The sequence below is a fragment of the Bufo bufo genome, chromosome 2 (assembly GCF_905171765.1).
Source record: "Bufo bufo chromosome 2, aBufBuf1.1, whole genome shotgun sequence".
In the NCBI taxonomy this organism is placed as follows: domain Eukaryota; kingdom Metazoa; phylum Chordata; class Amphibia; order Anura; family Bufonidae; genus Bufo; species Bufo bufo.
The window spans coordinates 838866839-838893445 of NC_053390.1; the positions used below are offsets into that span (position 1 = coordinate 838866839).

Below are 26607 nucleotides of genomic sequence, written 5' to 3' on the forward strand. Positions count from 1 at the left end.
CTCCAGCAGCTGTACGACCATCTTGATGGTCGTGTTCTCTCTATGGATCCTCACCCACGCCCCCTCCAGCAGCTGTAGGACCATCTCGATGGTCGTGTTCTCTCTATGGATCCTCACCCACGCCCCCTCCAGCAGCTGTAGGACCATCTCGATGGTCGTGTTCTCTCTATGGATCCTCACCCACGCCCCCTCCAGCAGCTGTAGGACCATCTTGATGGTCGTGTTCTTTCTATGGATCCTCACCCACGCCCCCTCCAGCAGCTATAGGACCATCTCGATGGTCATGTTCTCTCTATGAATCCTCACCCACGCCCCCTCCAGCAGCTGTAGGACCATCTTGATGGTCGTGTTCTCTCTATGGATCCTCACCTACGCCTCCTCCAGCAGCTGTAGGCCCATCTCGATGGTTGTGTTCTCTCTATGCATCCTCACCCACGCCCCCTCCAGCAGCTGTAGGACCATCTCGATAGTCGTGTTCTCTCTATGGATCCTCACCCACGCCCCCTCCAGCAGCTGTAGGACCATCTTGATGGTCATGTTCTCTCTATGGATCCTCACCCATGCCCCCTCCAGCAGCTGTAAGACCATCTCGATGGTCGTGTTCTCTCTATGGATCCTCACCCACGCCCCCTCCAGCAGCTGTAGGACCATCTCGATGGTCGTGTTCTCTCTATGGATCCTCACCCATGCCCCCTCCAGCACCTGTAGGACCATCTTGATGGTCGTGTTCTCTCTATGGATCCTCACCCACGCCCCCTCCAGCAGCTGTAGGCCCATCTCGATGGTTGTGTTCTCTCTATGGATCCTCACCCACGCCCCCTCCAGCATCTGTAGGACCATCTTGATAGTCGTGTTCACTCTATGAATCCGCCCACGCCCCCTCCAGCAGCTGTAGGACCATCTTGATGGTCGTGTTCACTCTATGAATCCGCCCACGCCCCCTCCAGCATCTGTGGGATGCACTGCAGTTAGCATGACTCCAGATAGCTGTGACAATCTAACAGGACCTTACTGGTGCGGCGGTTACTCTGGAGGTCCGGTCATAGTACTGGGATGCACACATATACACGTCAAGGTAAGATTACCCTGAATGACACCACACTGTCTCTCTTACTAATCAGTCTGTGGCTGTGTCAGTCTTCAGTGTACTTCTATCATTGTATTCATGAAGGTGGCTCAGGATGAGTATACATTGGCTGTGGGAGGACACACGGACTATAAGCCATATTACCCGGCACCCTCAGCTGACGCTAACTTCCTGCCGCTGGGGGGAGAGGGACAGCGCTGCCACAATGACCCCCATCATTACACTGACACACTCGCATTTGTTGGGATGACCTCACCCATTATACTAGACAGAAACTGATGTAATAACAAAGAATGTTAAGACATCCTGAGACCGACAGAAGCCCCAAACTTCTCTTCTGAGATCCTCTGGGCCCCTCTGATAAATAAGTGCTGCAGGCAGAGATGGAGAGGTAAGGTTTATTAGAGGAGGGTGTCTCTGGATCAGACCCTCTGCTATATACCACACTGAGGAGGTGACAGGAAGGAGACGAGTGGCTGCACTTGGGGGACGCTGTTCTTGATCAGCTGCTCCACTCTGATGCCGGGCAGGGGGATGGAGGCTGGGATCGACCTCAGCTCCTGCCTGACCTCCCTCTGGGGGTGCTCTCTCTGGCGCAGACTGTACACGGTCCCTCGCTCTGTTGCGCCCCCCTCTCTTAGTATCACCCCGTGAGTCAGGGGCATGGTGTCCAGGAGTATGTTGGAGGGCACAGGAGCCCGGCCAGAAATGTCCTCCACTCTGGTGGTCTTACTGTGGAGCAGCAGCTGAGGAGGGTCACGGGATGAGGACTTGACATGTAGTCGTCTGTCAGGAACCCTCTCTCTGCTTCTTCTGGGGAGTTGGCGGCCCCCTAGTGGTATAACTGGGGCCTCTTTGCTAATCTCCAAGACCTCTATGCGGGGACGGACATGGTGCTGGGGCAGTCGGGAGAGGTCCACCTTTGGCATTGACAGGACATTTCCAGCACCATCGTAGATTACGTCTTTCTTCTGGGGTGGTCGACCAACCTGGATCTTCAGGATGTTGTGTAATGAGGTGGGCAGGAGGTCAGCGTTCTCCTTTAGATGAGACCCCTCCATGACAAGCTGCTCCAGGAACATTTCTTTCTCCGTCTCCTCCAGAGACTTGGTGATGTTCTTCAGGCCAGCTGAGCGCAGGGGACCGCGGTGGGGACGATAATGAGGCCTGGTCTTTGGAGGGGCAGCAGGAGGACTGGGTGTTATCACTGGCGGAGGAGGTGCCTGAGGTGCAGAGGTGGCAGGCTCTGCTGCTGGTGCGGGGGGATCCTCTTCAGCACCCGTAGGCTCCTCTGCCTGCCCCGCCTCTTCTCCCTCTTGCTCTGGTATATCAGTAATGGGGGGCTGGGTTGACACCTGCAGAAAGCCGGTGAATATTTAATATATACTGACCAGAGGATGATGGGAGTGATAGACAACATGGAGGAGACCTTCACATACCTGGGGCTGGCTGGAGCGGGGTGTACGGGAGGCCTGGGTGACTGGGACACAACCTTGTGCCCAGGAGTCATGTGGGGATGGCTGTGGCTCCGTCTGCGGGGTCACTTCTGTATTCAGCTCGCTGTCGCCCTCATCTCTGGGAACGAATGTCCACTGCACGACCTGCAACATGGCGTCCCGCGACTGACTGACGGTAAACGGGAGCAGCTGTAGGGGCGGAGCAGCAATACCTCTATATGATAACAGGCTATATATGGCATCACATAACCACGCCCATGATTCCATATAACCCCACCTATGATTTCTTATAACCACGCCCATTACTCCATATAACTCCTCCTATTACTCCATATAACGCCTCCTATTACTCTGTATAACTCCTCCTATTACTCCATATAATGCCTCCTATTACTCCGTATAACTCCTGTTACTCCATATAACCACTACTGTTAATGTATATAACTCCACCTGTTAGTCCTTATAACCCCTCTTATTACTCCATATACCTCATCCTATTACTCCGTATAACCCCTCCCATTACTCCATATACCTCATCCTATTACTCCATATAACCCCTTGTGAGAAGGCACAAGGTGCCATAGTAGACGATAGATACGTGTCAGCGAGGTGCCTGGCCTCGGTGACATGAACCGATAACCCAGGGTTACTGACACTTGTTAGTAGTAGTGTAGCTGCTGGCTGCAGCTGATCCGGGCTGGGATTCATTGGCGTAGTAAAAGCAGGGTGGGATGACTACTCCCAGTATCCAGACCAGGTTTTGGCTGGCCTATATAAGCCCAGAAGAGCGAAAGGCGAAGAAGGATGATATAGAAGATAGACATTGTGGGATTCTGGATAGTAAGGTGGAGATGTCTGGACCAGAGAGGTAGATTTGAGTGTCATCAGCATAGAAGTGATACTGAAAGCCATGGGACTCTATTAGCTGTCCCTGGCCAAAAGTGTAGATAGAGAAGAGCCTTTTGGGACACCAACAGAGAGGGAATGAGACGAGGAGGTGGTGCGAGAGTGGGAGACGCTAAACGTCCGGTCTGTGAGGTATGATGTGATCCAGGAGAGGGCCAGGTCAGTGATGCCAAGAGATGAGAGAGTTTGCAACAGAAGGGAGTTGTCAACAGTGTCGAAGGCAGAGGACAGGTCAAGGAGAAGGAGGACAGAGTAATGGAGAAGGCAGAGGACAGGTCAAGAAAAAGGAGGACAGAGTATTGTTTCTTGGTTTTGGCTGTTAGTAGGTCATTGGTGACTTTGGTGAGGGCAGTCTCCGTCGAGTGGTGGGGTCAGAAGCAAGATTGTAGGCCGTCAAAGAGGGAGCAGGAGGAGAGGTGAGAGGACAGTTCAGAATAGACATGTTGTTCAAGTAGCTTTGAGGAATACGGAAGAAGTGATATGGGGCGATAACTGGACAAAGAAGATGGGTCAAGTGAAGGCTTTTTGAGGATGGGTTTAATGGTAGCATGTTTAAAAGCAGAGGGGAGGACACCAGAGGTTAGTGATAGGTTGAAGAGATGAGTTAGGGCTGGGATAAACACTGTGGTGAGGTTAGGGATGAGGTGGGATGGAATTGGGTCAAGTGCACAGGTGTTGAGATGTGATCTGGAGAGTAGAGTGGAGAGTTTTTCTTCTGAAATGGTGGAGAAGCGGGTTTTGGGAGAAGAGGACCGAGCAGTTGTGTAGAGGGTCTGTGGGGACTTTGCGCTGAAGCTTTCTCTGATGTTGACTATCTTTTGTTTGACGTATGTGCCAAAGTCTTCAGCTGAGATGAGAGGAGAGGGTGGGGGCGCTGGGGGACGGAGAAGGGAGTTAAAAGTGTTAAAAAGTTGTTTAGGACTGTGGGACAGGGAAGATATGAGAGATGAGAAGTAGGCCTGTTTTGCATCAGCGAGTGAGGATTTGAATATGAGGAGGGATTGCTTGTATGCGGTGAAGTGATCTTTAGAATGGGATTTCTTCCATCGCCGCTCAGCAGCCCTGTAAGCTTGTCTGAGTTTTTTGGTCAGGTTGGTGTGCCAGGGTTGTCTGTTAATTTTTTGGGTTTTGTTGCGTGTGAGGGGGGCAACAGTGTCCAGAGCTGTACTTATTGTGGTGTTATATAGGGTGGTGGCAGTATCTGGGTCTTGGAGGGAACAAATGTTAGAGAGTGGCAGAAGAAAGTCAGAAAGCAAGCAAAAGTCGAGATGTTTAAGGTTCCTGCGGGGGTGTGCTAATGTGCAGAAGAGACCAGTGAAGAGAAGGTGAGTAGGTTGTGGTCGGATAGAGGTAGAGGTAGAGGTGAGTCACAAAGGTTAGATAGGAAGCAGAGACAGGTAAAGATCAGCTCCAGAGTGTGCCCATCTCTGTGGGTGGGAGCTGAAGACCAATGTGAGAGGCCGAAGGAGGTAGAGAGTGATAGGAGTTTGGAGGCAGCTGAGTGGCAGGTGTCAATAGGGATATTGAAGTCACCCATGATGATAGTGGGGATGTCGGAATAAAGAAAGTGTAGGAGCCAGGTGTTAAAGTGGTCAAGAAAGATGGTGGCTGGGCCTGGGGGACGGTAAATGACAGCTACTTGGAGGTTGGAGGGAGAGTAGATGCGAACAGAGTGTACTTCAAATGAGGTGAGTGTAATGGAGGGTGGTGGTGGAGTTGGGCTGTAGGAGCAGGTGTCTGATAGGGGAAGACCAACTCCTCCACCATGTTTGCAGCCGGGGCGGGGTGTGTGAGTGAATTTTAAATCCACTATATGAGAGTGCAGCAGAGGAGAAGGTGTCAGAGGGTGTCAGCTATGTTTCTGTGAGACCCAGAAAGGAAAGGTTTTGAGAGATGAAAAGGTCATGAATGTAGGACAGTTTGTCACAGACAGAGCGTGCATTCCATAATGCTTTGCAAGAGGAACCAAAGGAGCAGGGGTCAGAGGAATGATTATTAGGTTTAAGAGGTTGCAGAAATTTGTAGAAGATTTGTAGTAGGAGGTAGAGGTGATAGTGGGAATTTTCTGAGGGGGGCCTGGATTTGGAGAGATATCACCAGCAAGAAGGAGAACAGAAAAAGTGTTAATAGATGAGAATAAGAGAGGGCAGGAGGTATCTGTGTGTGTTTGGGAAGGAAGTGTTTTATGTTGTCAAAGAGGGTTGTGCAAGCGTCAGATGAGAAGGTAAGATGGAGGAAGAGATGAATAGGTGGGTGAATGGATGTGGGGGTATTTCTGGAGGTTGTGGAAAAGTGGGAAGAGTAAGATGTAAAATTGAAACATTGAATTAACTATGTCTGTAATGATCTGTAATTACCAGATCCCCCATAACAGTGTGATCCACAGATCCCCATAACCGTATCATCCACAGATCCCCCATAACAGTGTCATCCACAGATCCCCCCATAACAGTGCCATCCACAGATCCTCCATAACAGTGTGTCATCCACAGATCCCCCATAACAGTACCATCCACAGATCCCCCATAACAGTGCCATCCACAGATCCCCCCCATAACAGTGCCATCCACAGATCCCCCATAACAGTGTCATTCACAGATCCCCCATAACAGTGTCATCCACAGATCCCCCATAACAGTGCCATCCACAGATCCCCCCCATAACAGTGCCATCCACAGATCCCCCATAACAGCGCCATCCACAGATCCTCTATAACAGTGTGTCATCCACAGATCCCCCATAACAGCGCCATCCACAGATCCTCCATAACAGTGCCATTCACAGATCCCCAATAATACTGCCATCCACAATTTGTTTTAATATGGCCTAATTTTTCAAGTAAAATCATATAAACCCCTTTTTTTGTCATTTTGGTGTTTTTCCCGATTAATCGATGAAATTATTGACAACTAATCGATTATTCAAATAATCGTTAGCTGCAGCCCTATCAGACATTGCCTTTGATTACTGATTTTGTCTCTGACCAGACCTCCTGGTACAGTATCTGACGCTGCTGGTCAGTCACCTCCTGGTATCTGACTCTGTCACCTCCTGGTATCTGACTCTGTCACCTCCTGGTATCTGACTCTGTCACCTCCTGGTATCTGACTCTGTCACCTCCTGGTATCTGACTCTGTCACCTCCTGGTATCTGACTCTGTCACCTCCTGGTATCTGACTCTGTCACCTCCTGGTATCTGACTCTGTCACCTCCTGGTATCTGACTCTGTCACCTCCTGGTATCTGACTCTGTCACCTCCTGGTATCTGACTCTGTCACCTCCTGGTATCTGACTCTGTCACCTCCTGGTATCTGACTCTGTCACCTCCTGGTATCTGACTCTGTCACCTCCTGGTATCTGACTCTGTCACCTCCTGGTATCTGACTCTGTCACCTCCTGGTATCTGACTCTGTCACCTCCTGGTATCTGACTCTGCTTGCTCTGTCACCTCCTGGTATCTGACTCTGCTTGCTCTGTCACCTCCTGGTATCTGACTCTGCTTGCTCTGTCACCTCCTGGTATCTGACTCTGCTTGCTCTGTCACCTCCTGGTATCTGACTCTGCTTGCTCTGTCACCTCCTGGTATCTGACTCTGCTTGCTCTGTCACCTCCTGGTATCTGACTCTGCTTGCTCTGTCACCTCCTGGTATCTGACTCTGCTTGCTCTGTCACCTCCTGGTATCTGACTCTGCTTGCTCTGTCACCTCCTGGTATCTGACTCTGCTTGCTCTGTCACCTCCTGGTATCTGACTCTGCTTGCTCTGTCACCTCCTGGTATCTGACTCTGCTTGCTCTGTCACCTCCTGGTATCTGACTCTGCTGCTCTGTCACCTCTTGGTATCTGACTCTACTGCTCTGTCACCTCCTGGTATCTGACTCTACTGCTCTGTCACCTCCTGGTATCTGACTCTGTCGCTCTGTCACCTCCTGGTATCTGACTCTACTGCTCTGTCACCTCCTGGTATCTGACTCTGTCGCACTGTCACCTCCTGGTATCTGACTCTGTCACCTCCTGGTATCTGACTCTGTCACCTCCTGGTATCTGACTCTGTCACCTCCTGGTATCTGACTCTGTCACCTCCTGGTATCTGACTCTGTCACCTCCTGGTATCTGACTCTGTCACCTCCTGGTATCTGACTCTGTCACCTCCTGGTATCTGACTCTGTCACCTCCTGGTATCTGACTCTGTCACCTCCTGGTATCTGACTCTGTCACCTCCTGGTATCTGACTGTGTCGCTCTCTCACCTCCTGGTATCTGACTCTGCTTGCTGTGACCTCACCTTTGCGGCTGACTACATCTCTGACATTATCTCCTGGTCTCACTTTGCTGTGTAGTTGAATCCTGATCCGGTCCTGGTTTTGCCTCTTTGGTTTTCACTTCTTTCTGCCTTCTCATTTCCCATTTTGATTTAGGCTCCTGCACTTTCGGGGTATTCCACAGGATAGGGGATAACTATTAGATTGGTGGGTGTTCTACTGCTGGGAGCCCCACCGATCACGAGTACGGGGGCCCCATACCCCTGCTGTTCCCCTTCAATGACTAGGGCGGCTGGTCGCACATGTGTGTTGTACTCGGCTACTTCCGGAACTCCCATGAAATGAATGGAGCAGCCACGCACATGTGCGACCGGCCGCCCTAGTCATTGCAGGGGAAGAGCAGGGAGCCTGCAGAGGGTACGGGGCCCCCACTATTGTGAATAGGGGATAACTTTTACCTACTGGAATACCGCTTTAAGCAAGGAAGGGACTGCCGTCCAGTTGTGGGCTGTCACTTAGGATGGATTGGGCAAAAGAGGTAGGGACAGTGGTGTGGGTGGAGCACTGGGCTGCCATGTAACTCCTGCTAATGCTCCACATAACTCCTCCCATTACTCTGCATAACTCCACCCATTGCTCTATAGACCCTCCTATTACTCTGCATAACCCCTCCCCTTGCTTATACCCACCTGGTGCTGGAGGTAGACCTTGAAGCACTCCTCCATGACACGGTCCATCAGAGAATCTACCAAGTCTCCCACCACATCTTCTCCAGCTTCAGCAGTCAGCATGGACAGCCAGTCTTCTTCAGTGAAGCGTCCTGGTATGATGTCCACGGTTACTTGTGGAAGAGAAGCCACCGTCACATTGCGAGACTTGTCACCACGAGACTTAGAGGCAACATTGCGAGGCACACCCTGTGGGACACACAACACAATGGGCTGATGATGACATATTCTATTCTCCGGGGTCTCTACAGTCTGTCCTGCACTCTTCTCCGGGGTCTCTACAGTCAGTCCTGCACTCTTCTCCGGGGTCTGTACAGTCAGGCCTGCAGTCCTCTCTTCTCTGGGGTCTCTACAGTCAGTCCTGCAGTCTTCTCTTCTCCGGGGTCTCTACAGAAAGTCCTGCAGTCCTCTTTTCTCCAGGGTCTCTACAGTCAGTTCTGCAGTCTTCTCCGGGGTCTCTACAGTCAGTCCTGCAGTCCTCTCTTATCCGGGGTCTCTACAGTCAGTTCTGCAGTCTTCTCCGGGGTCTCTACAGTCAGTCCTGCAGTCCTCTCTTCCCCGGGGTCTCTACAGTCAGTCCTGCAGTCTTCTCCGGGGTCTCTACAGTCAGTCCTGCAGTCTTCTCTTCTCCGGGGTCTCTACAGACAGTCCTGCAGTCCTCTTTTTTCCAGGGTCTCTACAGTCAGTTCTGCAGTCTTCTCCGGGGTCTCTACAGTCAGTCCTGCAGTCCTCTCTTATCCGGGGTCTCTACAGTCAGTTCTGCAGTCTTCTCCGGGGTCTCTACAGTCAGTCCTGCAGTCTTCTCCGGGGTCTCTACAGTCAGTCCTGCAGTCTTCTCCGGGGTCTCTACAGTCAGTCCTGCAGTCTTCTCCGGGGTCTCTACAGTCAGTCCTGCAGTCCTCTCTTCTCCGGGGTCTCTACAGTCAGTTCTGCAGTCTTCTCCGGGGTCTCTACAGTCAGTCCTGCAGTCCTCTCTTCTCCGGGGTCTCTACAGTCAGTCCTGCAGTCTTCTCCGGGGTCTCTACAGTCAGTCCTGCAGTCTTCTCCGGGGTCTCTACAGTCAGTCCTGCAGTCTTCTCCGGGGTCTCTACAGTCAGTCCTGCAGTCTTCTCCGGGGTCTCTACAGTCAGTCCTGCAGTCCTCTCTTCTCCGGGGTCTCTACAGACAGTCCTGCAGTCCTCTTTTTTCCAGGGTCTCTACAGTCAGTTCTGCAGTCTTCTCCGGGGTCTCTACAGTCAGTCCTGCAGTCCTCTCTTATCCGGGGTCTCTACAGTCAGTTCTGCAGTCTTCTCCGGGGTCTCTACAGTCAGTCCTGCAGTCCTCTCTTCTCCGGGGTCTCTACAGTCAGTCCTGCAGTCTTCTCCGGGGTCTCTACAGTCAGTCCTGCAGTCTTCTCCGGGGTCTCTACAGTCAGTCCTGCAGTCTTCTCCGGGGTCTCTACAGTCAGTCCTGCAGTCCTCTCTTCTCCGGGGTCTCTACAGTCAGTTCTGCAGTCTTCTCCAGGGTCTCTACAGTCAGTCCTGCAGTCCTCTCTTCTCCGGGGTCTCTACAGTCAGTCCTGCAGTCCTCTCTTATCCGGGGTCTCTACAGTCAGTTCTGCAGTCTTCTCCGGGGTCTCTACAGTCAGTCCTGCAGTCCTCTCTTCTCCGGGGTCTCTACAGTCAGTCCTGCAGTCTTCTCCGGGGTCTCTACAGTCAGTCCTGCAGTCTTCTCCGGGGTCTCTACAGTCAGTCCTGCAGTCTTCTCCGGGGTCTCTACAGTCAGTCCTGCAGTCCTCTCTTCTCCGGGGTCTCTACAGTCAGTTCTGCAGTCTTCTCCAGGGTCTCTACAGTCAGTCCTGCAGTCCTCTCTTCTCCGGGGTCTCTACAGTCAGTCCTGCAGTCTTCTCCGGGGTCTCTACAGTCAGTCCTGCAGTCTTCTCCGGGGTCTCTACAGTCAGTCCTGCAGTCTTCTCCGGGGTCTCTACAGTCAGTTCTGCAGTCTTCTCCGGGGTCTCTACAGTCAGTCCTGCAGTCCTCTCTTCTCCGGGGTCTCTACAGTCAGTCCTGCAGTCTTCTCCGGGGTCTCTACAGTCAGTCCTGCAGTCTTCTCCGGGGTCTCTACAGTCAGTCCTGCAGTCTTCTCCGGGGTCTCTACAGTCAGTCCTGCAGTCCTCTCTTCTCCGGGGTCTCTACAGTCAGTCCTGCAGTCTTCTCTGGGGTCTCTACAGTCAGTCCTGCAGTCCTCTCTTCTCCGGGGTCTCTACAGACAGTCCTGCAGTCCTCTTTTTTCCAGGGTCTCTACAGTCAGTTCTGCAGTCTTCTCCGGGGTCTCTACAGTCAGTCCTGCAGTCCTCTCTTCTCCGGGGTCTCTACAGACAGTCCTGCAGTCCTCTTTTTTCCAGGGTCTCTACAGTCAGTTCTGCAGTCTTCTCCGGGGTCTCTACAGTCAGTCCTGCAGTCCTCTCTTCTCCGGGGTCTCTACAGTCAGTCCTGCAGTCTTCTCCGGGGTCTCTACAGTCAGTCCTGCAGTCTTCTCCGGGGTCTCTACAGTCAGTCCTGCAGTCTTCTCCGGGGTCTCTACAGTCAGTCCTGCAGTCTTCTCCGGGGTCTCTACAGTCAGTTCTGCAGTCTTCTCTAGGGTCTCTACAGTCAGTCCTGCAGTCCTCTCTTCTCCGGGGTCTCTACAGTCAGTCCTGCAGTCTTCTCCGGGGTCTCTACAGTCAGTCCTGCAGTCTTCTCCGGGGTCTCTACAGTCAGTCCTGCAGTCTTCTCCGGGGTCTCTACAGTCAGTCCTGCAGTCCTCTCTTCTCCGGGGTCTCTACAGTCAGTTCTGCAGTCTTCTCTAGGGTCTCTACAGTCAGTCCTGCAGTCTTCTCCGGGGTCTCTACAGTCAGTTCTGCAGTCTTCTCCGGGGTCTCTACAGTCAGTCCTGCAGTCCTCTCTTCTCCGGGGTCTCTACAGTCAGTCCTGCAGTCTTCTCCGGGGTCTCTACAGTCAGTCCTGCAGTCTTCTCCGGGGTCTCTACAGTCAGTCCTGCAGTCTTCTCCGGGGTCTCTACAGTCAGTCCTGCAGTCCTCTCTTCTCCGGGGTCTCTACAGTCAGTTCTGCAGTCTTCTCCAGGGTCTCTACAGTCAGTCCTGCAGTCCTCTCTTCTCCGGGGTCTCTACAGTCAGTCCTGCAGTCTTCTCCGGGGTCTCTACAGTCAGTCCTGCAGTCTTCTCCGGGGTCTCTACAGTCAGTCCTGCAGTCTTCTCCGGGGTCTCTACAGTCAGTTCTGCAGTCTTCTCCGGGGTCTCTACAGTCAGTCCTGCAGTCCTCTCTTCTCCGGGGTCTCTACAGTCAGTCCTGCAGTCTTCTCCGGGGTCTCTACAGTCAGTCCTGCAGTCTTCTCCGGGGTCTCTACAGTCAGTCCTGCAGTCTTCTCCGGGGTCTCTACAGTCAGTCCTGCAGTCCTCTCTTCTCCGGGGTCTCTACAGTCAGTCCTGCAGTCTTCTCTGGGGTCTCTACAGTCAGTCCTGCAGTCCTCTCTTCTCCGGGGTCTCTACAGACAGTCCTGCAGTCCTCTTTTTTCCAGGGTCTCTACAGTCAGTTCTGCAGTCTTCTCCGGGGTCTCTACAGTCAGTCCTGCAGTCCTCTCTTCTCCGGGGTCTCTACAGACAGTCCTGCAGTCCTCTTTTTTCCAGGGTCTCTACAGTCAGTTCTGCAGTCTTCTCCGGGGTCTCTACAGTCAGTCCTGCAGTCCTCTCTTCTCCGGGGTCTCTACAGTCAGTCCTGCAGTCTTCTCCGGGGTCTCTACAGTCAGTCCTGCAGTCTTCTCCGGGGTCTCTACAGTCAGTCCTGCAGTCTTCTCCGGGGTCTCTACAGTCAGTCCTGCAGTCTTCTCCGGGGTCTCTACAGTCAGTTCTGCAGTCTTCTCTAGGGTCTCTACAGTCAGTCCTGCAGTCCTCTCTTCTCCGGGGTCTCTACAGTCAGTCCTGCAGTCTTCTCCGGGGTCTCTACAGTCAGTCCTGCAGTCTTCTCCGGGGTCTCTACAGTCAGTCCTGCAGTCTTCTCCGGGGTCTCTACAGTCAGTCCTGCAGTCCTCTCTTCTCCGGGGTCTCTACAGTCAGTTCTGCAGTCTTCTCTAGGGTCTCTACAGTCAGTCCTGCAGTCTTCTCCGGGGTCTCTACAGTCAGTTCTGCAGTCTTCTCCGGGGTCTCTACAGTCAGTCCTGCAGTCCTCTCTTCTCCGGGGTCTCTACAGTCAGTCCTGCAGTCTTCTCCGGGGTCTCTACAGTCAGTCCTGCAGTCTTCTCCGGGGTCTCTACAGTCAGTCCTGCAGTCTTCTCCGGGGTCTCTACAGTCAGTCCTGCAGTCTTCTCCGGGGTCTCTACAGTCAGTCCTGCAGTCTTCTCCGGGGTCTCTACAGTCAGTCCTGCAGTCTTCTCCGGGGTCTCTACAGTCAGTCCTGCAGTCTTCTCCGGGGTCTCTACAGTCAGTCCTGCAGTCCTCTCTTCTCCGGGGTGCAGTCCACAGTTAGCTTAGTAATAATCCAGGACTGACTGAGTCACTGTTATGGGATGTGGTGAAGTAGAGGTGTGGTGGGGTGTACATCTCAGTCCACTACAGGTGTCCCGGGGCCCCAGGTGGGGCCAGCTGTGTTTCCGCATACACAGGGATGAGTGGCCGTGTGGCTAGGATTCTGAAACACAATTGGGCTGGCACATCTTAATGAAATGATAGAAGAATTCCAGTCCCCCCCATTGTGCTCCTATAGGAGATCCACAAGCCTGGGGGATAAATGAGTACCCAGTGATATCACTGGCTCTGGGGCAGAGACCCATGGAAGGAGGGGAGGTTACTCCTGCTTGGGCTGCTGTAATTGCGGCCACCTCATCGGGGGGGACACCTTTCCACACCCAAGAACAGGCAAAAAATATAGGATAAAAGGGTTTTACACTTGTGCCTCGGAATTTGTGATTTACACGTTACAGTGTCCGTGTGGTCTGCGGTATGTGGGGGGAACCACACGACAATGGAAATTGGGTACACAATCCGTAAATTGTTGGCGAAGGAGCGGACAGGGACAATTGATGGCGAGTCTGAGCTTCCGGTACCTGAACACTTTGTAAAACTGCGCTGTAATGTCTCGCAGCTGAGATCTAGGATTATTGACGGGGCCCCCCCATGGAGAAGAGGGGGCGACCGAGAACGGATTTTGAAAAGACTGGAACTGCGATGGATTTCCGAGTTGGACACTGTAGAACCGAAAGGACTTAATGGTGAATGTAAAGTCGGGGCCTCTTCTAGGTTCCATCTTTCCCGTTCCGTTATGTAGATTTATTTTTATACACCTAGATGTGTCATCTGCTTTGATCTATTTGGAAACTGAAACATTGTTTCCCGACATTGGTCGAGATTTTAACTGTTAGGCCTCTTTCACACGGGCGTTGCGGGAAAATGTGCGGGTGCGTTACGGGAACACCCGCGATTTTTCCGCGCGAGTGCAAAACATTGTAATGCGTTTTGCACTCGCGTGAGAAAAATCGCGCATGTTTGGTACCCAAACGCGAACTTCTTCACAGAAGTTCGGGCTTGGGATCAGTGTTCTGTAGATTGTATTATTTCCCCTTATAACATGGTTATAAGGGAAAATAATAGCATTCTGAATACAGACTGCATAGTAAACTAGCGCTGGAGGGGTTAAAAAAAAATTAAAATCATTTAACTCACCTTAGTCCACTTGTTCGCGGCCCGGCATCTCCTTCTGGCTTCATCTGATCTCTGTGCAGCAACAGGACCTGTGGTGACGTCATTCCGGTCATCACATGGTACGTCACATGATCTTTTACCATGGTGATTCAGATCATGTGACGTACCATGTGATGACCGGAGTGACGTCATCAAAGGTCCTTGATCCTATAATTAATACTCACCACAGGTCCTATTCAGTAAAGGAGACTAAGGCTACGCGATCAAGTGGATTAAGGCGAGTTAAATTATTATTATTTTTTTTTAACCCCTCCAGCGCTGTTTTACTTTGCAGTCTGTATTCAGAATGCTATTATTTTCCCTTATAACCATGTTATAAGGGGAAATAATAATGAACGGGTCTCCATCCCAATCGTCTCCTAGCAACCGTGCGTGAAAATCGCACCGCATCCGCACTTGCTTGCGGATGCTTGCGATTTTCACGCAACCCCATTCATTTCTATGGGGCCTGCGTTACGTGAAAAACGCACAAAGAGGAGCATGCTGCGATTTTCACGCAACGCACAAGTGATGCGTGACAATCACCGCTCATGTGAACACCCCTATAGAAATTAATGGGTCAGGATTCCGTGCGGATGCAATGCGTTCACCTCACGCAAAGCATCCGCGCGGAAAATTCGCTCGCGTGAAAGGGGCCTAACCTTTTTCTCTATTTTTTCAGAGGTAAACACACACTCATGCTGAGGGATGAGCTCTTATGGAGTGGCGGCGCGTACACGGATCTCCAATACGAAGGGTCCAAGGGTAACACGAGAAATTATTGTCAAAAATACCCTCTCGCTCCCACTGTTATGGTGTTGGAATCTTACGATGCACGGCATTCAGAGAAAGAAGTCACGGGCCCGCAGTGAGTCACATGTACACAGACTGAGGGGTCATGTGACTCCACTGAGTCACATGTACACAGACTGAGAGGTCATGTGACTCCACTGAGTCACATGTACACAGACTGAGAGGTCATGTGACTCCACTGAGTCACATGTACACAGACTAAGGGGTCATGTGACTCCACTGAGTCACATGTACACAGACTAAGGGGTCATGTGACTCCACTGAGTCACATGTACACAGACTGAGGGGTCATGTGACTCCACCGAGTCACATGTACACAGACTGAGGGGTCATGTGACTCCACTGAGTCACATGTACACAGACTGAGGGGTCATGTGACTCCACTGAGTCACATGTACACAGACTGAGGGGTCATGTGACTCCACCGAGTCACATGTACACAGACTGAGGGGTCATGTGACTCCACTGAGTCACATGTACACAGACTGAGGGGTCATGTGACTCCACTGAGTCACATGTACACAGACTAAGGGGTCATGTGACTCCAGTGAGTCACATGTGCACAGACTGAGGGGTCATGTGACTTAACTGAGTCACATGTACACAGACTAAGGGGTCATGTGACTCCAGTGAGTCACATGTACACAGACTGAGGGGTCATGTGACTCCACTGAGTCACATGTACACAGACTAAGGGGTCATGTGACTCCACTGAGTCACATGTACACAGACTGAGGGGTCATGTGACTCCAGTGAGTCACATGTACATAGACTAAGGAATCATGTGACTCCACTGAGTCACATGTACACAGACTGAGGGGGTCATGTGACTCCAGTGAGTCACATGTACACAGACTAAGGGGTCATGTGACTCCAGTGAGTCACATGTACACAGACTGAGGGGTCATGTGACTCCAGTAAGTCACATGTACACAGACTGAGGGGTCATGTGACTCCACCGAGTCACATGTACACAGACTGAGGGGTCATGTGACTCCACTGAGTCACATGTACACAGACTAAGGGGTCATGTGACTCCACCGAGTCACATGTACACAGACTAAGGGGTCATGTGACTCCAGTGAGTCACATGTACACAGACTGAGGGGTCATGTGACTCCAGTGAGTCACATGTACACAGACTAAGGGGTCATGTGACTCCACTGAGTCACATGTACACAGACTAAGGAGTCATGTGACTCCAGTGAGTCACATGTACACAGACTGAGGGGTCATGTGACTCCACCGAGTCACATGTACACAGACTGAGAGGTCATGTGACTCCACTGAGTCACATGTACACAGACTGAGAGGTCATGTGACTCCACTGAGTCACATGTACACAGACTGAGAGGTCATGTGACTCCACTGAGTCACATGTACACAGACTGAGAGGTCATGTGACTCCACTGAGTCACATGTACACAGACTAAGGGGTCATGTGACTCCACTGAGTCACATGTACACAGACTAAGGGGTCATGTGACTCCACTGAGTCACATGTACACAGACTAAGGGGTCATGTGACTCCAGTGAGTCACATGTACATAGACTAAGGAATCATGTGACTCCACTGAGTCACATGTACACAGACTGAGGGGGTCATGTGACTCCAGTGTGTCACATGTACACAGACTAAGGGGTCATGTGACTCCAGTGAGTCACATGTACACAGACTGAGGGGTCATGTGACTCCACCGAGTCACATGTACACAGACTGAGGGGTCATGTGACTCCACTGAGTCACATGTACACAGACTAAGGGGTCATGTGACTCCAGTGAGTCACATGTACACAGACTAAGGGGTCATGTGACTCCACTGAGTCACATGTACACAGACTAAGGGGTCATGTGACTCCAGTGAGTAACATGTACACAGACTGTGGGGTCATGTGACTCCACTGAGTCACATGTACACAGACTGAGGGGTCATGTGACTCCACTGAGTCACATGTACACAGACTGAGGGGTCATGTGACTCCAGTTAATCACATGTACACAGACTAAGGGGTCATGTGACTCCAGTGAGTCACATGTACACAGACTAAGGGGTCATGTGACTCCAGTGAGTCACATGTACATAGACTGAGGGGTCATGTGACTCCAGTGAGTCACATGTACATAGACTAAGGGGTCATGTGACTCCACTGAGTCACATGTACACAGACTAAGGGGTCATGTGACTCCAGTGAGTCACATGTACACAGACTGAGGGGTCATGTGACTCCAGTGAGTCACATGTACATAGACTAAGGGGTCATGTGACTCCACTGAGTCACATGTACACAGACTGAGGGGTCATGTGACTCCAGTGAGTCACATGTACACAGACTAAGGGGTCATGTGACTCCACTGAGTCACATGTACACAGACTGAGGGGTCATGTGAGTCATGTACACAGACTGAGGGGTCATGTGACTCCACTGAGTCACATGTACACAGACTGAGAGGTCATGTGACTCCACTGAGTCACATGTACACAGACTGAGAGGTCATGTGACTCCACTGAGTCACATGTACACAGACTAAGGGGTCATGTGACTCCACTGAGTCACATGTACACAGACTAAGGGGTCATGTGACTCCACTGAGTCACATGTACACAGACTAAGGGGTCATGTGACTCCAGTGAGTCACATGTACATAGACTAAGGAATCATGTGACTCCACTGAGTCACATGTACACAGACTGAGGGGGTCATGTGACTCCAGTGTGTCACATGTACACAGACTAAGGGGTCATGTGACTCCAGTGAGTCACATGTACACAGACTGAGGGGTCATGTGACTCCACCGAGTCACATGTACACAGACTGAGGGGTCATGTGACTCCACTGAGTCACATGTACACAGACTAAGGGGTCATGTGACTCCAGTGAGTCACATGTACACAGACTAAGGGGTCATGTGACTCCACTGAGTCACATGTACACAGACTAAGGGGTCATGTGACTCCAGTGAGTAACATGTACACAGACTGTGGGGTCATGTGACTCCACTGAGTCACATGTACACAGACTGAGGGGTCATGTGACTCCACTGAGTCACATGTACACAGACTGAGGGGTCATGTGACTCCAGTTAATCACATGTACACAGACTAAGGGGTCATGTGACTCCAGTGAGTCACATGTACACAGACTAAGGGGTCATGTGACTCCAGTGAGTCACATGTACATAGACTGAGGGGTCATGTGACTCCAGTGAGTCACATGTACATAGACTAAGGGGTCATGTGACTCCACTGAGTCACATGTACACAGACTAAGGGGTCATGTGACTCCAGTGAGTCATATGTACACAGACTGAGGGGTCATGTGACTCCAGTGAGTCACATGTACATAGACTAAGGGGTCATGTGACTCCACTGAGTCACATGTACACAGACTGAGGGGTCATGTGACTCCAGTGAGTCACATGTACACAGACTAAGGGGTCATGTGACTCCACTGAGTCACATGTACACAGACTGAGGGGTCATGTGAGTCATGTACACAGACTGAGGGGTCATGTGACTCCAGTTAATCACATGTACACAGACTAAGGGGTCATGTGACTCCACTGAGTCACATGTACACAGACTAAGGGGTCATGTGACTCCACTGAGTCACATGTACACAGACTAAGGGGTCATGTGACTCCAGTGAGTCACATGTACACAGACTAAGGGGTCATGTGACTCCAGTGAGTCACATGTACACAGACTGAGGGGTCATGTGACTCCAGTGAGTCACATGTACACAGACTGAAGGGTCATGTGACTCCAGTGAGTCACATGTACACAGACTGAAGGGTCATGTGACTCCAGTGAGTCACATGTCTATGACGTGCTAATTGAACCACTCCCCTGTATGGGGAGGAAGCGATTGATTGTATGGGCTCCTGAGAGGACATGCGCAGTATGAGGTTGGCGCCAGCGCAGTAACAACTGGAAGACGCCGATAGCGTCACATGGTACTTGAACCCTCCGATCGGAATCACCCTCAGCATGTGATACAGGTATGATCTGCACCACAGTTGACCTTTGGTCTTTCTGATATCTCTGATTACCGATGCAGGAATGATAGGGGACAATGTGGTAAGGGAGGAGCTGACCTCTGAAGACGGCCCCTATGCACTTTCTTGTAACCAATTAAATGTCTGTCCAGGGTATATATATATATGTTGCACTTTGTCACATTGAGCTTGAAAAAGACTCTTTGAGTAGAAAAGTCGCCTGCCTGGTGGGAAGAAATACGGATGTTTTTGAAGACCTTGGAGAGCGGCGGTTTTCCTTTTGCATCTACTATACATCTGGGAGTCCATAGGCTAGGATTCCACACCGCCGGCACCGCCACTAAATGGTCCAGCAGTGCTGTCTGACCACTATTCTGTGCCAGAGGGATAACGCAATCCTCTGAGAGTGGGGGGAATTGGGAAGGAAGCCTGCAGAGACTGTGAGGTCCCAGACAGGAGGGGCGTGGGGCCACAAGGCTGAGGAAAAGAGGTGTCGCAGAGTCAGGAGGACTGGTGGACCGAGACCTCAATGGTATTGTGTGGTCACCGTCAGGAGGACTGATGGACCGAGACCCCAATGGTATTGTGTGGTCACCGTCAGGAGTACTGGTGGACCGAGACCCCAATGGTATTGTGTGGTCACCGTCAGGAGGACTGGTGGACCGAGACCCCAATGGTATTGTGTGGTCACCGTCAGGAGGACTGGTGGACCGAGACCTCAATGGTATTGTGTGGTCACCGTCAGGAGGACTGGTGGACCGAGACCTCAATGGTATTGTGTGGTCACAGTCAGGAGGACTGGTGGACCGAGACCCCAATGGTATTGTGTGGTCACCGTCAGGAGGACTGGTGGACCGAGACCTCAATGGTATTGTGTGGTCACCGCCAGGAGGACTGTTGGACCGAGACCCTAATGGTATTGTGTGGTCACCGTCAGGAGGACTGGTGGACCGAGACCCCAATGGTATTGTGTGGTCACATTAAGGAGCACTGGTGGACCGAGACCTCAATGGTATTGTGTGGTAACCATCAGGAGGACTGGTGGACCGAGACCCCAATGGTATTGTGTGGTCACCGTCACAAGCACTGGTGGACCGAGACCCCAATGGTATTGTGTGGTCACCGTCACAAGCACTGGTGGACCGAGACCCCAATGGTATTGTGTGGTCACCGTCAGGAGGACTGGTGGACCGAGACCCCAATGGTATTGTGTGGTCACCGTCAGGAGGACTGGTGGACCGAGACCCCAATGGTATTGTGTGGTCACCGCCAGGAGGACTGGTGGACCGAGACCCCAATGGTATTGTGTGGTCACCGCCAGGAGGACTGGTGGACCGAGACCCCAATGGTATTGTGTGGTCACCGTCAGGAGGACTGGTGGACCGAGACCCCAATGGTATTGTGTGGTCACCGTCACAAGCACTGGTGGACCGAGACCTCAATGGTATTGTGTGGACCGAGACCCCAATGGTATTGTGTGGTCACCGTCAGGAGGACTGGTGGACCGAGACCCCAATGGTATTGTGTGGTCACCGTCAGGAGGACTGGTGGACCGAGACCCCAATGGTATTGTGTGGTCACCGTCAGGAGGACTGGTGGACCGAGACCCCAATGGTATTGTGTGGTCACCGTCAGGAGGACTGGTGGACCGAGACCCCAATGGTATTGTGTGGTCACCGTCAGGAGGACTGGTGGACCGAGACCCCAATGGTATTGTGTGGTCACCGTCAGGAGGACTGGTGGACCGAGACCCCAATGGTATTGTGTGGTCACCGTCAGGAGGACTGGTGGACCGAGACCCCAATGGTATTGTGTGGTCACATTAAGGAGCACTGGTGGACCGAGACCTCAATGGTATTGTGTGGTCACCGTCAGGAGGACTGGTGGACCGAGACCCCAATGGTATTGTGTGGTCACCGTCACGAGCACTGGTGGACCGAGACCCCAATGGTATTGTGTGGTCACCGTCACAAGCACTGGTGGACCGAGACCCCAATGGTATTGTGTGGTCACCGTCAGGAGGACTGGTGGACCGAGACCCTAATGGTATTGTTTGGTCACATTAAGGAGCACTGGTGGACCGAGACCTCAATGGTATTGTGTGGTCACCGTCAGGAGGACTGGTGGACCGAAACCCCAATGGTATTGTGTGGTCGCCGTCACGAGCACTGGTGGAGCGAGACCCCAATGGTATTGTGTGGTCACCGTCACAAGCACTGGTGGACCGAGACCTCAATGGTATTGTGTAGTCACCGTCAGGAGGACTGGTGGACCGAGACCTCAATGGTATTGTGTGGTCACCGTCAGGAGGACTGGTGGACCGAGACCCCAATGGGTCACATTGGTCACAGCTAGGAAGCTGTCTGGCCACATGGCTGAGTGACGCCGACACCGGTGTGAACACTGACCTAGAGGAGAGACAAGGAGACCTCTGCATAGAGAGCGCCTGGCCGGTGATGTGACACGTTGTGAGGTGAAGCTGAGACTTCATTGTGCGAAGGGATTGTGCCAAACCTGGAAGTGTGAGGAGCCGTGTGAGAGATAGCGCAGCGTCTAAACGAGGAGGAGGAGGAGGAGTGTCACAGCCGACCCCGAGAGAGAGCAGACCCTACAGGGGGCGCTGTGGAGGTCAGTGTTATGGGGGCGCTGTGGAGGTCAGTGTTATGGGGGCGCTGTGGAGGTCAGTGTTATGGGGGCGCTGTGGATGTCACTGTTATGGGGGCGCTGTGGAGGTCACTGTTATGGGGGATCTGTGGATGTCACTGTTATGGGGGCGCTGTGGATGTCACTGTTATGGGGCACTGTGGAGGTCACTGTTATGGGGGCACTGTGGAGGTCAGTGTTATGGGGGCACTGTGGATGTCACTTATGGGGGCACTGTGGATGTCACTGTTATGGGGGCACTGTGGATGTCACTGTTATGGGGGCACTGTGGAGGTCACTGTTATGGGGGCACTGTGGATGTCACTGTTATGGGGGCACTGTGGATGTCGCTGTTATGGGGGCACTGTGGATGTCACTGTTATGGGGGCACTGTGGATGTCACTGTTATGGGGGCACTGTGGATGTCACTGTTATGGGGGCACTGTGGATGACACTGTTATGGGGGCACTGTGGATGACACTGTTATGGGGGCACTGTGGATGTCACTGTTATGGGGGCACTGTGGATGTCACTGTTATGGGGGCACTGTGGATGTCACTGTTATGGGGGCACTGTGGATGTCACTGTTATGAGGGCACTGTGGATGTCACTGTTATGAGGGCACTGTGGAGGTCACTGTTATGGGGGGCGCTGTGGAGGTCACTGTTATGGGGGCACTGTGGAGGTCACTGTTATGGGGGCACTGTGGAGGTCACTGTTATGGGGGCACTGTGGAGGTCACTGTTATGGGGGCACTGTGGAGGTCACTGTTATGGGGGCACTGTGGAGGTCACTGTTATGGGGGCACTGTGGATGTCACTGTTATGGGGGCACTGTGGAGGTCACTGTTATGGGGGCACTGTGGAGGTCACTGTTATGGGGGCACTGTGGAGGTCACTGTTATGGGGGCACTGTGGAGGTCACTGTTATGGGGGCACTGTGGAGGTCACTGTTATGGGGGCGCTGTGGATATCACTGTTATGGGGCACTGTGGATGTCACTGTTATGGGGGCACTGTGGATGTCACTGTTATGAGGGCACTGTGGATGTCACTGTTATGGGGGCGCTGTGGAGGTCACTGTTATGGGGGCACTGTGGAGGTCACTGTTATGGGAGCACTGTGGAGGTCACTGTTATGGGGGCACTGTGGATGTCACTGTTATAGGGGCACTGTGGATGTCACTGTTATGGGGGCACTGTGGATGTCACTGTTATGGGGGCACTGTGGACGTCACTGTTATGGGGGCTCTGTGGATGTCACTGTTATGGGGGCGCTGTGGATGTCACTGTTATGGGAGCACTGTGGATGTCACTGTTATGGGAGCACTGTGGATGTCACTGTTATGGGAGCACTGTGGATGTCACTGTTATGGGGGCGCTGTGGAGGTCACTGTTATGGGGGCGCTGTGGATGTCACTGTTATGGGGGCACTGTGGATGTCACTGTTATGGGGGCACTGTGGAGGTCACTGTTATGGGGGCGCTGTGGATATCACTGTTATGGGGCACTGTGGATGTCACTGTTATGGGGGCACTGTGGATGTCACTGTTATGGGGGCACTGTGGATGTCACTGTTATGGGGGCACTGTGGATGTCACTGTTATGAGGGCACTGTGGATGTCACTGTTATGAGGGCACTGTGGAGGTCACTGTTATGGGGGGCGCTGTGGAGGTCACTGTTATGGGGGCACTTTGGAGGTCACTGTTATGGGGGCACTGTGGATGTCACTGTTATGGGGGCACTGTGGAGGTCACTGTTATGGGGGCACTGTGGAGGTCACTGTTATGGGGCACTGTGGATGTCACTGTTATGGAGGCGCTGTGGATGTCACTGTTATGAGGGCACTGTGGATGTCACTGTTATGGGGAGCACTGTGGAGGTCACTGTTATGGGGGGATCTGTGGATGTCACTGTTATGGGGAGCTGTGGATGTCACTGTTATGGGGGCACTGTGGAGGTCACTGTTATGGGGGATCTGTGGATGTCACTGTTATGGGGGCACTGTGGATGTCACTGTTATGGGGCACGGTGGGTGTCACTGTTATGGGGGCACTGTGGATGTCACTGTTATGGAGGCGCTGTGGATGTCACTGTTATGAGGGCACTGTGGATGTCACTGTTATGGGGGATCTGTGGAGGTCACTGTTATGGGGACACTGTGGATGTCACTGTTATGGGGAGCTGTGGATGTCACTGTTATGGGGGGCGCTGTGGAGGTCACTGTTATGGAGGCACTGTGGAGGTCACTGTTATGGAGGCACTGTGGAGGTCACTGTTATGGGGGCACTGTGGATGTCACTGTTATGGGGGCACTGTGGATGTCACTGTTATGGGGGCACTGTGGATGTCACTGTTATGGGGAGCACTGTGGATGTCACTGTTATGGGGGCGCTGTGGAGGTCACTGTTATGGGAGCACTGTGGAGGTCACTGTTATGGGGGCACTGTGGAGGTCACTGTTATGGGGGCACTGTGGAGGTCACTGTTATGGGGGCACTGTGGATGTCACTGTTATGGGAGCACTGTGGATGTCACTGTTATGGGGGCACTGTGGAGGTCACTGTTATGGGGGCACTGTGGAGGTCACTGTTATGGGGGCACTGTGGAGGTCACTGTTATGGGGAGCACTGTGGATGTCACTGTTATGGGGGCACTGTGGATGTCACTGTTATGGGGGCACTGTGGAGGTCACTGTTATGGGGAGCACTGTGGATGTCACTGTTATGGGGGCACTGTGGAGGTCACTGTTATGGGGAGCACTGTGGAGGTCACTGTTATGGGGGCACTGTGGATGTCACTGTTATGGGGGCACTGTGGATGTCACTGTTATGGGGGCACTGTGGAGGTCACTGTTATGGGGGCACTGTGGATGTCACTGTTATGGGGGCACTGTGGATGTCACTGTTATGGGGGCACTGTGGAGGTCACTGTTATGGGGAGCACTGTGGATGTCACTGTTATGGGGGCACTGTGGATGTCACTGTTATGGGGGCACTGTGGAGGTCACTGTTATGGGGAGCACTGTGGAGGTCACTGTTATGGGGAGCACTGTGGAGGTCACTGTTATGGGGAGCACTGTGGAGGTCACTGTTATGGGGAGCACTGTGGAGGTCACTGTTATGGGGAGCACTGTGGAGGTCACTGTTATGGGGGCACTGTGGATGTCACTGTTATGGGAGCACTGTGGAGGTCACTGTTATGGGGGCACTGTGGAGGTCACTGTTATGGGGGCACTGTGGAGGTCACTGTTATGGGGGCACTGTGGATGTCACTGTTATGGGAGCACTGTGGATGTCACTGTTATGGGGGCACTGTGGAGGTCACTGTTATGGGGGCACTGTGGAGGTCACTGTTATGGGGGCACTGTGGAGGTCACTGTTATGGGGAGCACTGTGGATGTCACTGTTATGGGGGCACTGTGGATGTCACTGTTATGGGGGCACTGTGGAGGTCACTGTTATGGGGAGCACTGTGGATGTCACTGTTATGGGGGCACTGTGGAGGTCACTGTTATGGGGAGCACTGTGGAGGTCACTGTTATGGGGGCACTGTGGATGTCACTGTTATGGGGGCACTGTGGATGTCACTGTTATGGGGGCACTGTGGAGGTCACTGTTATGGGGGCACTGTGGATGTCACTGTTATGGGGGCACTGTGGATGTCACTGTTATGGGGGCACTGTGGATGTCACTGTTATGGGGGCACTGTGGATGTCACTGTTATGGGGGCACTGTGGATGACACTGTTATGGGGGCACTGTGGATGACACTGTTATGGGGGCACTGTGGATGTCACTGTTATGGGGGCACTGTGGATGTCACTGTTATGGGGGCACTGTGGATGTCACTGTTATGGGGGCACTGTGGATGTCACTGTTATGAGGGCACTGTGGATGTCACTGTTATGAGGGCACTGTGGAGGTCACTGTTATGGGGGGCGCTGTGGAGGTCACTGTTATGGGGGCACTGTGGAGGTCACTGTTATGGGGGCACTGTGGATGTCACTGTTATGGGGGCACTGTGGAGGTCACTGTTATGGGGGCACTGTGGAGGTCACTGTTATGGGGGCACTGTGGAGGTCACTGTTATGGGGGCACTGTGGAGGTCACTGTTATGGGGGCACTGTGGATGTCACTGTTATGGGGGCACTGTGGAGGTCACTGTTATGGGGGCACTGTGGAGGTCACTGTTATGGGGGCACTGTGGAGGTCACTGTTATGGGGGCACTGTGGAGGTCACTGTTATGGGGGCACTGTGGAGGTCACTGTTATGGGGGCGCTGTGGATATCACTGTTATGGGGCACTGTGGATGTCACTGTTATGGGGGCACTGTGGATGTCACTGTTATGAGGGCACTGTGGATGTCACTGTTATGGGGGCGCTGTGGAGGTCACTGTTATGGGGGCACTGTGGAGGTCACTGTTATGGGAGCACTGTGGAGGTCACTGTTATGGGGGCACTGTGGAGGTCACTGTTATGGGGGCACTGTGGATGTCACTGTTATGGGGGCACTGTGGATGTCACTGTTATGGGGGCACTGTGGAGGTCACTGTTATGGGGGCACTGTGGAGGTCACTGTTATGGGGAGCACTGTGGATGTCACTGTTATGGGGGCACTGTGGATGTCACTGTTATGGGGGCACTGTGGAGGTCACTGTTATGGGGAGCACTGTGGAGGTCACTGTTATGGGGAGCACTGTGGAGGTCACTGTTATGGGGAGCACTGTGGAGGTCACTGTTATGGGGGCACTGTGGAGGTCACTGTTATGGGGGCACTGTGTCTATCCTCCACTATGAGGTCACGCTGGATAATCTATGACGTCACGGAACTCCTCTGCGCTCACGTCTGGTTGCTATGGAGATTACCTGCCCCGATGTCCCGCCCCGGGCTCGCTCCCCGGTCTTGCTGCTCATGGTGTCCCGGGAAATGTGGACGCTGAGGCTGTTACCAGGCAACGAGGACTCCGGTCCACTGATACTGACGTCACGTAGAGCCGGCGCTGCAGTG

The 26607-nt window shown here is 52.6% G+C and overlaps 1 protein-coding gene across 1 annotated transcript; it reads right to left on the reverse strand.

Annotated features, from left to right (window-relative positions):
* Positions 1-1478: 1478 nt before the first annotated feature.
* On the reverse strand, positions 1479-26561 carry C2H2orf81 (chromosome 2 C2orf81 homolog). The gene is made up of 4 exons (XM_040419457.1): positions 26466-26561; positions 8399-8626; positions 2527-2733; positions 1479-2442 (listed from the first exon to the last, which is right to left on the reverse strand). The coding sequence occupies exons 1-4, from the start codon at positions 26511-26513 to the stop codon at positions 1522-1524; spliced, it is 1404 nt and encodes a 467-aa protein (XP_040275391.1). The 5' UTR covers positions 26514-26561; the 3' UTR covers positions 1479-1521.
* Between the last annotated feature and the right edge of the window lie 46 nt (positions 26562-26607).

Bases quoted from the DNA above. Each gene is read 5' to 3' on its own strand.
- C2H2orf81 (XM_040419457.1), bottom strand. From the start codon at position 26,513: ATGAGCAGCAAGACCGGGGAGCGAGCCCGGGGCGGGACATCGGGGCAG. The intron at 2,734-8,398 runs GTGGGTATAAGC...CCGCCCCTACAG, and splicing joins AGGTCTACCTCCAGCACCAG to CTGCTCCCGTTTACCGTCAG. The intron at 2,443-2,526 runs GTATGTGAAGGT...GGCTTTCTGCAG, and splicing joins CCCGCTCCAGCCAGCCCCAG to GTGTCAACCCAGCCCCCCAT.